At 44.5% G+C, this 16,891-nt stretch overlaps 1 protein-coding gene across 2 annotated transcripts; it reads right to left on the reverse strand.

The window, feature by feature from the left end:
* Nucleotides 1-7,471: 7,471 nt before the first annotated feature.
* Nucleotides 7,472-16,505, reverse strand: tbx2b (T-box transcription factor 2b). 2 transcript variants are annotated; one of them, XM_035154644.2, is made up of 8 exons: nt 16,362-16,505; nt 15,295-16,119; nt 14,211-14,478; nt 12,722-12,871; nt 11,495-11,571; nt 11,132-11,301; nt 9,846-10,423; nt 7,472-9,273 (listed from the first exon to the last, which is right to left on the reverse strand). In XM_035154644.2, exons 2-8 carry the CDS (start codon nt 15,651-15,653, stop codon nt 8,824-8,826), a joined length of 2,052 nt encoding a protein of 683 aa, XP_035010535.1. In that variant the 5' UTR covers nt 15,654-16,119; nt 16,362-16,505; the 3' UTR covers nt 7,472-8,823. The 2 variants fall into 2 exon arrangements, with proteins under 2 accessions (XP_035010535.1, XP_047195552.1); XM_047339596.1 differs by lacking the exon at nt 16,362-16,505 and having other exon boundaries at nt 12,722-12,868.
* Between the last annotated feature and the right edge of the window lie 386 nt (nt 16,506-16,891).

Raw genomic sequence — 16,891 nt, forward strand, 5'->3', positions numbered from 1 at the left:
CCACAATGGCTGCAGCTGCCAAGCAGACAAAGCACTATGTTGGTGGGTGATGCAGTAGTTGTTGATGCTCCCCTGTGTAACAGTCATTTGTTCCGCGGCTGCTTGGTCGTCACACTGAGTCCTCCACGGTTGTTTTAGATACAACTTCTCATTCCTTCTTTAAACCACCAGTCCACTCAGCCTCTGCCTCACTCTACTCCACATTAATTTGACTGTGTAACAATTTCCATATTAAAATGTAGCAGTTAACAAATATTTACTCACAGCCCTTTGAAACAATTTGTGATTTGTGAATATGGGCGGCTGATTGATGTTATATACATATATATATGTATTTATATATATCATCGTCACACTCAGTGTAGATAAGGGACCGATGGGAGAATGGTGTATTGCATTACCCACAAGCATGGTCATTTGAATGAAACAAACAAAAGAAAAACCTACTCGTAAGAACTGCACCAAAGTACAACTGATGGTAAAGAAACTCCACATGGAACCTGGAATATAAAAAAAGTGACTCTTTGAGCTTCAAACCTGCAATATTGGCTTTTCTTGGGCATTTTGATATGTCTTAACCTTTAAAATAAGATATCACACTTGCCCAGTTGAATATCCAGCAACTACAGAGGAACTGTTGTTTATTTGGAATTGTGTTTTTGTCCAAATGATGAACACAAGTCCACTATTTCCTCTCCTTCAGCTCTGCTTTGGTCTCCACCTGAGCAAAACATTTGGTTGTTTAGAGGGTTAATGCTCCTCTGTGTTCACTGATAGTCCTCTCACTCAATCTCTCATACAAATATCTACAGAAGCTGCTTTGAATAAACAGATACACCCATTCTGTGAAGAGGTTAGTTTCAGCATTTCAAGATAAGTAAATCTGATGATCTCCCAAAACTCTATTTGGTGCCTCTGCACGCAGCTTTGCTGAAACTGACATTTCAACTAGAAGATACTCTCCATCACTACAAATGTAATCTGAATTCAAACTTTAAACACAACTTGAACAGTTATTGAAGAATGACTCAACAACAATATTTCTCTGTTCCCTTTCCCCTCTGAATTGGTGCAGCATCACTCTGTCTTTTAGTTGCTGGGCATAATGAAACCTGGAACAAGGTTAACACTAGAGGTTTCACTGAAGTCACTGGTGTGTCATGGTCTACATGTTCCTGTAGAAGCTTTAGACACATGTTCAAATAGCCTCAGCCCCACATTACTTGTACTGGCACACACTGAAAGCTCTCTGGGTAATTCCCAAATTGCCATGTTTACAACGAGCTAACCTGTCAGTGGGTAATAAACAACACTTAGAAGTACTGCATACTGTCCTTGTATCTAAATAAGAAGCGGCATTAGTCAAACTCCAGTCCGAGTACAACACATGTCTGTGGAGCTGCTCAGAGTTTATCTAAGCAGGCGTGGGTGTATTTTACATGCGTCTGAGCTTGGACAAGTGTTGGGGGGATTGTGTGTTTTCAGAAGAGCTGGCGGGTTTAGTCTCAGCGCCTCCACTCGGCCCAGGCATTTGTTCACGGTGACAGAGACTGTTAGTATTTGCTAATCTCTTGTATTCATCTCAGTGTCAGCCCAGTGTGTGGAGGCCAGGCCTCTTAGTGCCATCAGAGCAAATGATTTCTCCGAGGTCAGACGCACGGATCCCGCATAGTTCCTCTTTCTGTCCTCTTTAAACACATCCTCGAGGATGCTGCCATGATCAAAAGCCCACTTCTGCAAAGGCCTGGATGTGCAACAGGCTCCCACCGTGTTTGTGTCTCGTGCTTGGTGAGTGGTGGGTGCAGGCTCTTGCTGCTGTTTGATCTAGGACGGTAAAGGACGTTTCCACGCTTGCCTCCATTGTTTCCTTTTGCAGTAATGAGTGACAAGATGGAGGTTGCCCAGCGTGGCCTTCTCCAGCCACTTCATTAGCTGCCCCGCCGTGTTTGGTTTTTCTTTGATTTACGGTGCGACATCTCTCAGTTTGTAATTTGTCTCCGGGAGCAGCAGGTCATAGGAGGATGTACCATGACACATAGTCTTTACATAGAGCCCTTACATGATATATTTATTCCAAATCATGCTGTGGAACAACCAAGAGAGCGTGCAAATAGGCCCTTACACAGCAGTGTTCAAATCTCTGGCTCATCTAGCATGTCACCCGAAGAAACAAAAATAGTTTTGGTTAAATGGTTTTTCTCCAACGGGGTTATGTAATTCTAAACTAACATTAGGTTAAAAAAACGGTTCACCTACTTAAGGTCTCCTGTATGTCTGCTTTACTCTACTTGACATCGGTTCTGAGTATTCCCGAGCTCTTCAAGAAAAGCATATTTCCCGTCCACCTTTTCAACCCTTCATCAGGAGATTTATTGGGGTTGGGGTCTGAGTGGAAAGCCACAGTGCTCACCACTTGTTGCTCTTACTTGGAACCGAACAGATCTTTGGTGCACAGTATGATTAGATCAAATGAATCCTCTCCCACACAACTCTAAATCCAAGACATGACTCTCTCTCTGCTGAACAGGCTGGAATTGCTCCATGGCCAGTGTGGAGTTCATTCTGTGATATCACCAGCCTCTCATTAGACAACACATCCCAATACCACCATGTTTCACTGTAGGTCTTATGCACTATTGCTTTACGTCGCCCTCTGACTGCACAAAGTCCTGTTTGCAGCTACGCACAATCTGGATCAGTGGTGGTAAATGTGAAGACTTTTACTGTTAATGAAGACACTTGCTTCACTTAATAAATTATAGTTTGTCTGACTGGATCTAAACTCTTCTAAAATGATTTTTTTTAAATCATTTAAAAATCCCCTCTGGTCCATTTCTTTTTCCTGGGGTTTTAACCTCTGAGGCCTGATCTCACAGTCGTTTTACTTTTGACGCCATTTTGACTGTTTCCGAGGTAAAAAATTCAAACTTATCTTTCATGCTCAAACGTTAAGAATTATATCAAACAAGGGGAAAATATCTTCAGCCAGTCAACATCCATTATACTCACTGTACTTAACAGGGGTAACACTAAGGTAAATGTAACATCTGGCATTAGACAAATTCAATGTGTCTTATGTTTGAGGAGAAAACATTTTACTTTAATAAGAGGATTACAATTTCATTCGTATTAACTCTGATTAAGGTTACTCTCTTAGTATGAATAAAACCATAAAAAACAAGAATACACACACACACACACACACTGAGATATAGAAAGTCAAAAATATGTATATATTTATATAATATAAGATAATTTCCTACATCATATTACTCCTGATTCATTAAGTAATTTCTCCTTTTTATCGTTTTTTTCTCTCTTTTGTGTGATAATTTTGGATGTATATTTTTTCCTATATTTCTCATCCAAATTATTTCACACTAGTTGACTCTTGTTAATTCATATGATGCAGATGTTTACTCCTTATAACTCAATATTTGGATCACTGGGTGTGAGTAGAAAGATTAATTCAGTCTTCAAAATGTAAGCATTACTACACCATAAACACCATCTGTAGTCGCACCTATACGTCTACAATGACTGTAAATGAAATGTGCTGTGGATTGTTCTGCTTCAATCCATATTATAGTAATGCAAAACATTTGACAGAAAATGCAATTGATGATACTTGTAAAGTGAGTCAGTGTGCCACCTAGTGGTTGTTTCTCTTATAAATGGCACCGGGTCAGCTGTGAGGATCTGCTGTGGAGGGGAGTAGGTAACAAGTTCACGGAAAAAGCTGAATAAATGAGTGGAGAAACTGGCACACAGAGAAAGAGGAAACCCCTGAGTGATGCGTAAGAAAACAGTGTGATTCATACGCTACGACCTTCACAGTCACCGGACCAGGAATCAACACACGTGTGGGAAGCAGCGCTCTCCAACACTGCCATCATAACAGCATATGAGTGAATATGTTTTGGGAGAATGTAGAGACTTGTAGAATTAATGTTGACGTGCAAAGAAGCTGTTCTGGCTGCCTGTGTTGGCCCAACACCTTATACTGAGACACTTCCTGTTGCCTTTTCCTCAAACTGGTCACCTGTCTGCAGCTTTATATGTCATCATTTGAGAAATACACACACAAATAATCAAAAAGCATTTCAATAAAAACATTTTTTAGATAAAAGGCTATATATATATATATGAATGTATTTTAACTAGAGCAGGACGTTACATTTCACAGTGCATGCTGGGAAAGGATCCACTCACAGTTGACCCTGAATAAATCAGGTGCTTTTGTCCTGTGCTATGCATAATATAATAGCTTTTTGTGAAGGACAATGGCAGCTATAATATTATATTATATTATATACCAAAGACTTTTTGTTAATCTAAGGAATTATTTTACGACAAACACAATAATGTCTACGGGCTGATCCACTTTCAGTCTACAGGTAGCAGTGGTTTCATATTCAAACCTTAGTGGACACATCCTGTATCTGGAAGAGTGTTGGAGAGATGATGAACGATAAGAGAGTGTGACGCAGAGGGAAATTAAATCATTGCAGCATTAATACCAGAGTGGAGTCTCCCCAAAAGAGAAGCTGTGAACTTTCCTTCTCCTTACTCAGTGTCCAGGAGGGGGCGATGGGCCTACATGCAGCTCCAAAACTATCCATGAAGTCTCTCACACACGCCTACACACACACACACACACACACACACACACACACACACACACACACACACACACACACACACACACACACACACACACACACACACACACACACACACACACACTCGCACACACACACACACAAACACACACCGAGCTCAGCCTTAATTGCTGCATGTGTTGTTTTGCCTGCTTTGAATGCACGGCCGTGACAATCAGACACATTTACACAACAACAGAGAGAAAATCTCTGTACACAAACAATATTTTATGGTAAACTTCATTCATCTGATATGAATATTGCATGGTGTACACTACTCTCTCTATTCTTACATATCTACATGCATGTTGAACTCACAACTCCAGTGGTGACTGTTACAGGTGCATTTGTGTTTATTAAGTGGTTTCTTTTCATGAATCTTTCAGTATATCTTACTTTATTGATAACATAAATATCTTCGAACCATTTTGGTTTGAAAAGGATAAATGTGTGCATGTGTCTGTTTGTGTGTGAGGCTCTGGCTTGTGGAAGTGTTGCAGTTGAAGTTCGACCCTGTGTTTTCTTCCTCCTCCCCGTGAGGGAGAACAGGGGCTTGTGATTGGACCCCTCCTGCTCCTCCTGTGGTCCAGCGTGATGCCGCACCTGAGCCGAGCACCCAATAGGCTGCCTGCCCTGTCAGTAGCACAACAATCCTCACAGTGTAGACACCATGCAGGTTCCTGGGCTGTTTCCCAGCACTGTCAGACTGACACACTGCACTGGCCTCCCATTCACAAACACAATGCGCCTCACTTGTTGCAGCTCTGTACAGCAGTTTGCAGAATTGTTCTCGCTGGTGTTTTAGGAATTTATTTATTTATTTTCAAAAGGGGAAGTTTCTCTGCTGGTGTTAAATGTTGACCTCTAACGGACTCATTTCTAAATTACATCAGGTTTAACCTTCAAATCCTGAACTCAGTTTGTGAAGGTCATCAGCAGAGCAGGTCAGTGCCCGAGCCTGTTTTTTACATGTAATATATTCAACCTTCAGACATGTTAATAAAAAAATTAAAATTATAAATCTGCAGAACATGAAAATTATACCTCAAAGTTATGCTGAGATGAAAAAAATATATATTTTGTTGTTCTCTAGCTCTCAATTTCACACCATATTTATATTTATAAACATCTATTATTATAAGCTACAAAAGAAGTTCTATCTCCCAGTTTATGTGTAATAAATGCATAATTTTACAAATAAAAAGAGAGCATGTTGATAAATCATATGAGGTTATAAAAGTGAGCCTTTCCCCAAGAATACATCCTAATGTGAATCTATACATCCAGAGAGCAGGCAGACAGAGCAGCCCTGCGTGATGACCATGTCTAGGTTTGACACAGTGAGAACCAGGGGTGCTGCTGTTTGTCTCCTGCGTTGAGACAAATGTGCAACATCTTCTGTGGGCCTGCAGACCCTGCGACAACAATAGCGGCCTGCACTGATCATTTAACAAAGTTGTGAATAATCTTGGCCTTTTTACCCCACGCCGTCAGCAGCCATTAGTTATGATCCATAGGGCCTCAGCGGGAGCCTATTGATCACTCATAGACTGATTGATTTAGACAAATACTTTTTTCTCCCTGAGTGAGAGGTCGAGTCGCCCTCTCTGTTAATTGAAGATAACAGAGTGGCAACAATGGCCGCCGTAATAGAATGAGAGTTTTGTGATTATCGCTGCAGAAAGAAAAGAAAATAAAGAAGAAGGGGAGGAGGAGGAGGAGGAGGAGGAGGAGGAGGAGGTCGAGGAGGAGGAGGAGGGGGACTCTAATTAGGAAGCGGGGCGGTGTGGAGGCTGTGGCCGGCAGGCAGGCGACAGGCGCCGGGTCCCGGACAAAAGGCTGTCTGCTGCCCTGAGCTCCCCCCTGCTTAACCCTTTAAACCGAGATACACACAGTCCATCACACACAATGATGCTGCTGCTGCTGCATCGTGCTCTCTCTCTCCCTCTCTCTCTCTCTCTCCCTCTCTCTCTCACACACACACATTTTGATACAAAAACATGAGGACGATTGGGGAAAAAAAACACATAAAATATATATTTTTGGACAGAAAATCGACAGGCATATTGTGTTACTTTAATACTATAATTTATTACACATGTGCACACCATTTACATCATGACACATTTGTCTTATTGAAAAGTGTATTCGCCTCCTCCGACGCAGAATACACAGCGGTAAAGGAGGTAAAAAGGCCAGTTTACAGTGTGTGTCCGGCTGCAGAGGATGTGTGTGTGTGTGTGTGTGTGAGCGCAGCAGAGAAAGCTCTTCCTATAAATACTTACATCACTGGGCTCCTGCTAAAAATACCGCCGGGCACACAATACTAAAGGAAACACCGACTGACTGAGGAGCTGCTCGAAATAGAGCTGGACGACACAGACACAGACTGAGCATAAATAAAAATGAACTGCTGCTGATACTGTCACTGCTCCCGTCTCCATACAACTAATAATATCCAGCCTGTCACTGCTCAGATTAAGAAGAAACATGTGTATTGATACCTGCGGCTTTTATGCAACAAAAACAAAAAAAATCACCCACAAATTCCAACCATCCGATTTAAATGCATTTTAATAACGTGAATTTAATCTAATAATATTTCATTTTCAAATGTGGCCAAACCAACGGCATCTTTCCTGTTAAACATTTGTCCGACAGAGGGCGCTCCTGGCCCACCCGTGTATGTGTATGAGTGTGTGTGCGTGTGTGTGCGCGTAGAGGACTTTATTAAAAAAGACTTCAAATTTCAACAGCTGCTTTGCAATAATAATAATAATAATAATAATAATAAAAATATGATACGCACATTTTCAGCACAACGATTTTTTATTGAAATTGTGAGACAATCAAAAAAAAAAAAATACCCGGACAACCAGCATAAACAAGATACTTTCATCTTTAAATATATTTATGAATAGATATGAATGACGCGCCCACAGGAGGAATCGCTTTGAACGTCTCCTGGCTGGAGTGAAGTAACCTGAGGTGTTTTTGAATCCATGTGGAGCTCTCGCTCTGTTCCTTTGTATTTGTCGGTGGATGCAGACACTAAAACATGGCACACACGTCTCCTAAAAAACCAGCGATGCTTCATACAGTTCGTCAAACCAACAAGCGCTAAATAGCTTTAATTTACAGTATATGGTCATGTAAAATGAGAGGACAGGAGCAGGCGGAGGGGAAAAAGCAACCAGTTAAATTCGAAATATATACACGCTAATATACAGCCTTGAATAAATTAATACCAATTGCATATTCTTGGATCTTAGCTTTATTTACAGATTTTTTTTTTTTATTCTTAATTACATAAATATTTCAGAAACATTTTTTTTATCTGGCATGAAATGAGAAGCGGTCTCTTTCTCTCGCAAGACGGAACGTTTCACTTTCCATCCCTTTGAAATAATCAGGCCTGGAAAACGAACACAGTTTTTTGGATGCAGCTTGAGATCGACTCGGTGCTTCAAGTCAACCACGGTCAACACGCACTCTCTGCGGTGCGCGGCTCAGTGGAGCTGCGGGCTCTGCGGCAGGTGACACCGATATGCGGGGCCGATACTGGGCCTGCTGGCCTCCACCTCTGATTTAGAGGACATGATAAACCTTTGATCCATTGCATTATTTGCTGTAGTGGAAATGATCAGTGTCTCTCTCTCTCTCTCTCTCTGTGTGTGACACTTCCTTCAACTTGTATTTTAATAATATTTTAGGATTATTCAGCGTTATACTGTCTTTATTAATAATTTGCACTTTTAATTTATGTAGCTTACTTATAAATTATTGTTAATTTATGTTTTATTCCACCGATATAGAAATGTACTCAGTTTCCTGGGTGGTCAGCCTGCTAACTCTAAACACTGGGATTTAAGGGTCTGATATAGTCCAAATATTTTCTGACATGCTTTTCCACTCTTTCAACAGGTCAGCTCAAGAGGAAACCTTCAATACTTGTGAATTCAAAAAAAGGTTAAATTTAAGTATATGGACTAAGTTTCATTCAATCTGCAGCTTTGTTCCAAAAGAATATCAGTAATCAGCCGTCACTGACCCTTGTTGGTCAAACCCTCATCCCACTCTCTGTAATGTGCTGTACAGGACATATGCACGTATAGTCCTCTGGTATTCAAGCCAAGACATTGTCCTAAACAGAGACTCCTCATCACTTGGGGGAGTCAGCAGTCGGGGGGGACTCCCTCTGGCCCTCCAGGCCGCTCACCAGTCTCTGGATACTTTGCAGTTCATTCACTGAGTCCTTCATGGCGGTTTTGGGGGATGCGTCCCTTCCACTTGACCCTCCTGTCTTGTGTTTGCTGTGGTGCTCCGGGGCCGGGCTGGCCTCTCTGCTGCCCGGTTTGGAGGATTCAGAGCCTGGGTTGAGGCTGCTGGGCAGGCCGGTGGTGAGCAGACCGGAGCTCTGAGACAGCGACACCGGGAGCTGGTAAGGGTTGAAGCGGAGCCGGGGCCGGGACGAGGCCAGGAAGGGATTCCTGGAGAGTGGGCTGGAGGTGCTGGCGGTGGGGAGGGCCGAGGCGGACGCTGCTGCTGCAGCCGCTGCCATGTAGGTGTAAGGGTACGGGAAAAGACCCCCGAATGGAGGCATCGGGATGCCCTGGAATACAAAGGGGGAAAGATGTGAGTCATAACTGTACACATCACTATTTCCACTTGAGTTGTCAAGTAATCAAATTAGAAACATCCAATACAATCCCAACAACAACCAAACAGAATGTTCCCTCACATTGTTCAGTTCAGATCTTTATGGAAACAAAAGTCAGATCTGATACAAAAGCAACAAATGTTTGAGCTTTAATAATTTGTACTCTTTTTCACAGATGCCTGATAAAATGTGAAAAACATTTATTTGACGACTGTACCTTTTGTTACATCCTTATCTTTTAGTAAAAATACACGTTTGCAGGCAGCAAAAACATGAAATATTGCTTTAATTCTCAAACTAATTTTCAGCAGTAAATTAAACACACCTCTGATTCAAGTATTTCTGATGCTGTACTGTGCACGGTGAGGTTGTTATATACACAGTTCTGGTTTTTAAGAAGTGACACCTGATCCTGTACAAACTCTCCCTCTGAAACGGCAGCCTATCTGTCTTACTGACATGCGCTCGGTGCTACAGGTGTACGGGCAAACTAAATCATTTTCTGACTGGGTGACCTTCCTTACCTGTGAGGCGAGCATGTGCTGGGACAGATGGAAGGGGAAGGGGTTTCCTCCCGTGCCCTGGGCGGAGAGGCTGCCATTTTCCAAACCACTAAGTCCCGATACAGAGGCCAAAAGATGGCCCATTCCCATAGCAGAAAAGGCTCCAGGGGCCATGGCAAACTGCCCGGGGTGAAACAACAGCGGTGATCCGGCGTTCAGAGGGTTAAAGAACTGCTGACTGTGCAGGCCAGACAGAGCCAGGCTTTGTAAGTGGCCTGGGCTGAAGTGCGAGGGGCTCTCAGTCTGGACCATGAGAGGAGAGAACGTGTCCTTACTGGCACTAATGCCTCCTGCGTCTGAGTCCTTTGTCAGTGCATCTGTGGTGTCCTTCCTGTGCCTGCTCTCTGCTTTGTCCTTCTCGTGGTTCCTTATACTGAATACGGAGTCATCCTTCTTTTCTGCACTAGGCCTGTCCCGCACGCGGTCCTCACACCTGGAGCTGTAGGGGGACACGGGTTCAGGACCTGGGCTGCTGGAGGCGTCGCAGTGCTCGTCATGAGGCTCCAGCTCCTGCTCGCTGTCAGAGCACGTTTTCTCATCTGCGAGGAGGGCAAGAACAATGTTTAACTGTTATTCACCTCATCACCAACTATTACAAAAAACACACACCAGTAATCTACACACACACTTGAGGGTCACCAGTAGCTTGGTGGTCAGCATTTTAAATGTTGATTTAAAACATTATATTTTTTAGGAGTATAGGCTTTTTATTTGACTAACCGGGTTTGAGGTTTGAGTTTGAGTCTGCAAATATCAGACAAATCTGAACAATCAAATAAAGCACAGGGCCAATTATAACACTGGCTAGGATTTGTTAATGAAATCAGTTATTAAATTATTAAACTAAGGGGAATAAAACAGAGGGATCGGACCAAATTCAAATAAACTCAAGTAAGAAATATCAACATCAAATTGATGGTATTAAAATATCTCTAACCCTCATGAGAGTTTTGTATATAGGACATTTAAATTTAAATATGTCCCACTTTAGTCAAAATTCAGGTTTACATACATGGTTGTGGTTACATAATAATGTGTTTAGCTACCAAACACTGTTAAACTATAAACTATACATATAAATTGGGCTTTTAAAATTAATTATTATATTTCTACATGACCCTCGCATTGATTATATACAATTACAGTAATTTAATATAATTAATACATTCATACAATTTGAATTATTCCATTTAAATGTATATGTGCATTTAAAAAAAGGTTCTAGCTAAACTAGACTCTTATCTCACCTCGACTCGGTCTGCTGAACCTCAGCGGGCTGGAACCGTCGCCCAGCGGGGAGTGGACTGTGTCCCTGCCCGCTGGAGGATCACTGGAGGAGGCGTCCGAGTCTGCGCCCTCCCGGTCCGCCTTGCACTGGTCCTCATACATCCGCAGCGACGGCATGGTCAGCTGTTTCCTGGAATAATAATAATAATATTTATTATTAATAATAATAATAATAATAATAATAATAATTTGGGGGATTTCTTTACATTGTGACACCATGAGCTTGTAAAATAAAAAGATGGTGGACACACACACACACACACACACACACACACACACGCACACACACACACACTGATGTTTGCAGGTGTTCTGTCTGTTACCTTTTCTCTCTCCTTCCGTTCCCCGTGTCTCTGAATCCTTTCGCAAAAGGGTTGTTGTCGATCTTCAGCTGCGTTATCTGTCCACACACACAGAGACACACACACTTCATGTTAGAGCCCTGACAAACACGGAGCCACAGTTCGAGTCCTTTGTCTTCACCTGGCCCACATGTAGGAAAACAATGTGCTGCAGAATCGTGTTGGACCGGAGCCACGGAGCAGAGCGGGGCTGCATTATTAATAAAAAGCGTAAAGATGGGGCGTTATTCTCATTGGCCCCTGGAGAGAAGATCTGCCACGAAATATTTCTTTGTGGGGCCACATGAGCCTCCGTTCCCCCCAGAAAAAAAACCGAGGCAGAGGGAGCACTACTTGAACAGATGACTATCTTATCAATAATTAATAGTGTGGTTTGGATCACTGCTGCTCCGCGATATGTCCTGATGTGGAAGACGCCGGTGCGCCTCCACGCACGGGCACCGAGCCGGCAGGGGCCTCCTGAGACCCTCGGTGGCCCTTGGAAAAAGGCGCTCCAGGCCTCAGCCACATCTGCCCGCTGTGGCTGCAGGGTGACCAGGCTTTTAAATGCCTTGTAATCGATTGTGACTCTTGGCCATAAACTTTTACAACAAGACCCCCCCCCCACACACACCCACCCACACACATTAACCCGACCCTCCTGGACACGAGCTCCAATTGACTCCACGGAAGAGGATCAAGAGTGGGCTCATACAAATAAACACATGGCAGATATACTGCGCAATAACCTGCATCTGTAAAGGTCAAACATTCTCCTAAACCCAAAGAGGAGGTCACCGGGGTCACCTTCTTTTAAAAAAAAAAAAAACTGATAAAAGAAAAGGAGACGTGTGAGTCTGAGTTCGATGCCGTGCACCACAACAACACTGTGCAGCATTTACACGCCCAATTTATTCACTTGTGGCAAAAGGCAGGAGCTCATTTGCCGCCCGTGAGTAGCAGATAGGACACAGGTTGGAATCCTCGGTGAGAAGTACACGGTGCACTCACCAACCCGGGAGAAACGGCAATTAAATAAATCAAGCGGGACATGGGAGTCCTCTGCAGGGAAATTAGGCGACCTACAAAATCAGATTAAGTCTTCGGGGGCTGGCGGTGGGGGAGGGGGACGCATTGCATGTAGGACATTATTTTCTGCAGCAGAGCCACATCGCAGAGGGTGCACGGCGGAGGGGGGGTTACACGCACCTTGTCGTTCTGATACGCCGTCACGGCCACGAACTCGGTCTCCGGGAACACGTAGGTCCTGAAGGTGCTGTAGGGGAGCTTCAGGATGTCGTTGGCCCGCACGATGTGGAACCGCGGCTGGTACTTGTGCATGGAGTTCAGGATGGTCTGCTCCAGTAGAGATACAACACACGGGGAGAGTGAGCTTTGCGGAGAGGATCACGACCTGCCATGTCCCCACGTTCCAAGTGTACACAGGGAATGTTGACGCGGATCAGCCTATTGTTAGCTGCTGTTATAATTGCTGTGTAGGCAGACTTGTGTGTAATTAGTGCGGAGCAAAGTGAAAATCCGGACCAGGCCACACATGGTGTCACGAGGGCTCAGAAACACGGCGAGGAAATCATATATATATATATATCTATCTGACTGGATCTGGTTCCTATAAAGCGACACATTCCCACTCGATTATTCATTTGAATTTCACACACAGCTCAAACATTAAATCTATTATTTTTTACATTACAATGAAAGGCTGTGCAGATTTTAAATTACTGTAATAATTAAACATGTCTTCTTTCATATTACTACAACACAGACACGTGGGAAATAACGTAGCCTATAATACAAGGTACAAATGTAAAATAATATCAAACATAATATTTCACAAAAATCCACTACAGACCTAAATAGTAGCCTATGCACAAAATAACAACATAATTACACAGATACATATTATATATAATTTCAATAATAGGGCTATATCATAGCCTATATTCTACTATACTATATTCTACTATACTGTGATTTTGCAAGCTCATTTCACATCATTTCCCTCTTTTCGTTTGGTGAGACACCATTTAATCCTCCTTCCTTACAAACACTCAAGCTCAAAGGGGTTTTATTTACATGTTGATCTCATATTATTTATATCAAATTATTTAGTAATTCCCAATAAAAGCCACACAATAAGCAGGCAGGGGAAAGGGGGAAGCAGCCCTGCTCTCCTCACACAGGCCCTGAGCTGCAGCAGAGGTAAATGATAATATTGTGGAGAGCTCAGAGGAAACATAAGCTCAGTGTATGTCAGTGGCGGTGCGAAGTCAAGTGGTGACAAAGTGTCAACAGCTCGAGCAGCACCATCATTAATTCATCTTTAAAACCTATAGAACACACATTTTATTATTGGCCATATTTTCAAAGGGTGGCAAATAAACCGCAGAATATTTGTTGCCCACTTGTTTTGACTCTGCTTCATTATTTCCCTGCAGAAGTTTGAGTTCAGCACACATGCTCTGATTTATTCATTCCCTGGTTTTTTTTTCCTGTTTTTTTCTCTCGCTGTGTTGCACTATTGTTTTGCTGCCACTTAGCCTCACATTCCTCATCAAATTTTCATCTGAACCTGAAAACACCTAAACACAGTTCGTCCCGTCTGCCTCCTGCAGACACCTCCCGCAGCAGGGCAACACGGGAAGGGACGAGCGAAAAAAACACTGGTTATACTCACAAATCCGTGTTTGTCCGAGATGTTGTTGGTCAGCTTGAGTTTATGGAACGCAACAGGCTTGGCCATCCACTGCTCGCCGGTGGCCGGGCTGTCCGGGTGGATGTACATCCTCTTGGGCATCTCCGGGTCGGCCTTGCCCGCCACCATCCAGCGGGAGTTGTGGAACTTGTAGCGGCAGTCGTCCGCCGCCACGATGTCCATCAGCAGGATGTATTTGGCTTTTTTATCGAGGCCGTTTATCCGCACTTTGAACGGGGGGAACATCCTCCTGCACGGACACACACACACGCACACACACACGAGGAGTCAACACGCCGTGATTCAAACTAAACACAGGAGCAGATCCTCGCTGGGAGAGGAACAGGTCTGACAAAAGACGCGCGGAGGGAAAACACGACGCTCTGACAAGTGGAAATATTCTAATTGTCAGAAATGATTCTCCAGTCGTTGCACGCAATTAGGCCACAGTGAAAAGTGTGTGTGTGTTGTCTCTGTCAGCCTGTGTGTGTGTGTTGTCCAAGCCTACACTACAAAGCTGGGTCGTATATTTATGAGCACGTTGGTGCTTTTTGAAGTGACAGTGTGTTTATAAAAGCCAGGAGCCTGCTGCCTCAACACAATGCAGTTTGAGAGATAAAACTAAAGCTCGGCTCATGTTCCCCCAAAAAATATCCCAAACATTTCACTTTGATCAGACTGGACAAACATTCCAAATATCCAGAAATAGCATGGAGGTTTATTCACAAGTGAAGCCACCGAAATTCTGAGCTGGAACTCCATTGAAAATCGATATATTTATTGCATAATACGAGGTGAAGATATATAATCGCCGGAGTGTTGTGCAGTTGTCTTGTGTGTTTTAATTCATGCAGAACAGGCTAATGATCGGCGGTGGAATAACACTATAGCGAAGGCCTGGCGCACAAGCTGCCACTGAATAACCCGAGTAAAGGGATTTCTAGCGGCTCTAAACTCGTCCTATGTTTTTTTAATCTCTGCACATATGTAGACATATGTCCAACTTTTTATGCAAAATAAAAAAATTGTATAAAAGAGAGGAATTATAGCTCTGGCTAATTCTTACCGTCCGGACTTGGTAATAACCATCTCCGTCCCGAGTTTGTGAAACTGGTCCCAAAGATCCTTGGCTTCCAGTGTAACTTTGGGGTCGTCGTCCACCTCCTCCTCGGGCTCCAGGCTCTTCATGCTGCGGAGATGAGCCGCCTGATGGTGGCTGAGGGCCGGGTGGAGCACAGCCTCCGCTGCCCCGGCCAGGCCGTGGTCCGACATGGGCTTGGTGAGCGCCCCGGGAGGCAGGCTGAGTGCCGGGAAGAAGGAAGGCTGCGCGGCCGCGAGGAAGGCGGACATGGGGAAGTCGGTCGCCCGGTGTGCGTGGAAAGGGTGATAAGCCATTGCAGTCCCTGTGAAAACTGGATCTCTCATCGGTGCATCCACAAAAACCAAGTGAAATAATGGATATCTGAGTGGTATTTCCCCCGACCTGGAGCCGGTGTAGGTCCGCGCTGGGCGAGCAGTTAATTTGTGTGAAGCCGCACGGAGGAGCGCGGCGCCTTGTCACAACGCGTAATCAGAGCGGAGACAAAACAGCCCAGAGTCGTTGTGCGTTTCTTCCTCTGGTTCCTGCGCCGAGTTCCTCAGTGCGAGCGGCGCGGTGCGCGGAGAGCGCGGCTGGGCGCTGTGGCTCTGAGAGAAATAAGCTGTGCTTCAGTCATCCCACACTGACTGGAGAGATGTGGCCCCGTTCACTGCAGATCTGTGACTATCTCACATGTCCTTCCTGCCTCCATCCCCAACACTAATGAACCAAGCCCCTTTGATTGCTGATTTTACGCTTTCTGGACCAATTGTGGGCCCCTATAGGCGTGGTTCTGACAGCTCCGGCCAGACTCTGGGAGAGGAGGGGGGGGGGGGGACAAGAAGGTGTCGGAAGCATTAGCAGTAAGAAAACATGTCAACAGGATAAAATATTAACCAATGACAGGAAAGATCGGGAAATCCCACCCCCATTTCCAAGCCAAACACCGGGTCAGCCCTCAGTTCTTGGCCGGTGGAGGCATCACTTCTCTCGGCTTTGCGTTTTTACAATGTCGCCTCCGGAGAAAGCAACCTGTCCACTGTCCTAAAACTCACCTTTATAGAGAGGAACAGCTCCACTCCTCCACCTCCACCCCTGTCTGTCAGAACAGCCCAGCACAGTCACTCCTCCACCCGCCGCTCATGCGCTACAGTCCGGACATGCTTCCCAAGCAGCCGCTCTCTCTCTCTCTCTGCCTCTCGGGCTCCCTATAACAACAGACTCGTTATTACTCCAAGTTCTCGGCTGTTTTGACTTTAGCCCGGGCTCTGTTAGCCGAGTGTAGCTCGCCCAGCCCCGGGTTCCTCGGGTATCTGTGCGCGGCGCTGACCGGGCTGCCGGGGGGAGCAGCGGCCGCGGCAGCAACAGCCTCAGCGGCGGCGGCGGCAGCGTCACAGAGCCGGGGCTGGAACACACAAAGCCAGCCGCTGCGTGGAGGGAAAAACCAGATGAATGATGATGAATGAATTCTGAGAGAAAACTCGGGGAGAAGGAGACGCGGTGAGTGCTCACTTCTCTTCCTTGTTCGGCTGCAAACAAAGTTGCATTTCTCTCCCGGACTCCGTGGCACAGTTAGAGCTTTATT

Source organism: Hippoglossus stenolepis, chromosome 4, assembly GCF_022539355.2.
Source record: "Hippoglossus stenolepis isolate QCI-W04-F060 chromosome 4, HSTE1.2, whole genome shotgun sequence".
Classification (NCBI taxonomy): domain Eukaryota; kingdom Metazoa; phylum Chordata; class Actinopteri; order Pleuronectiformes; family Pleuronectidae; genus Hippoglossus; species Hippoglossus stenolepis.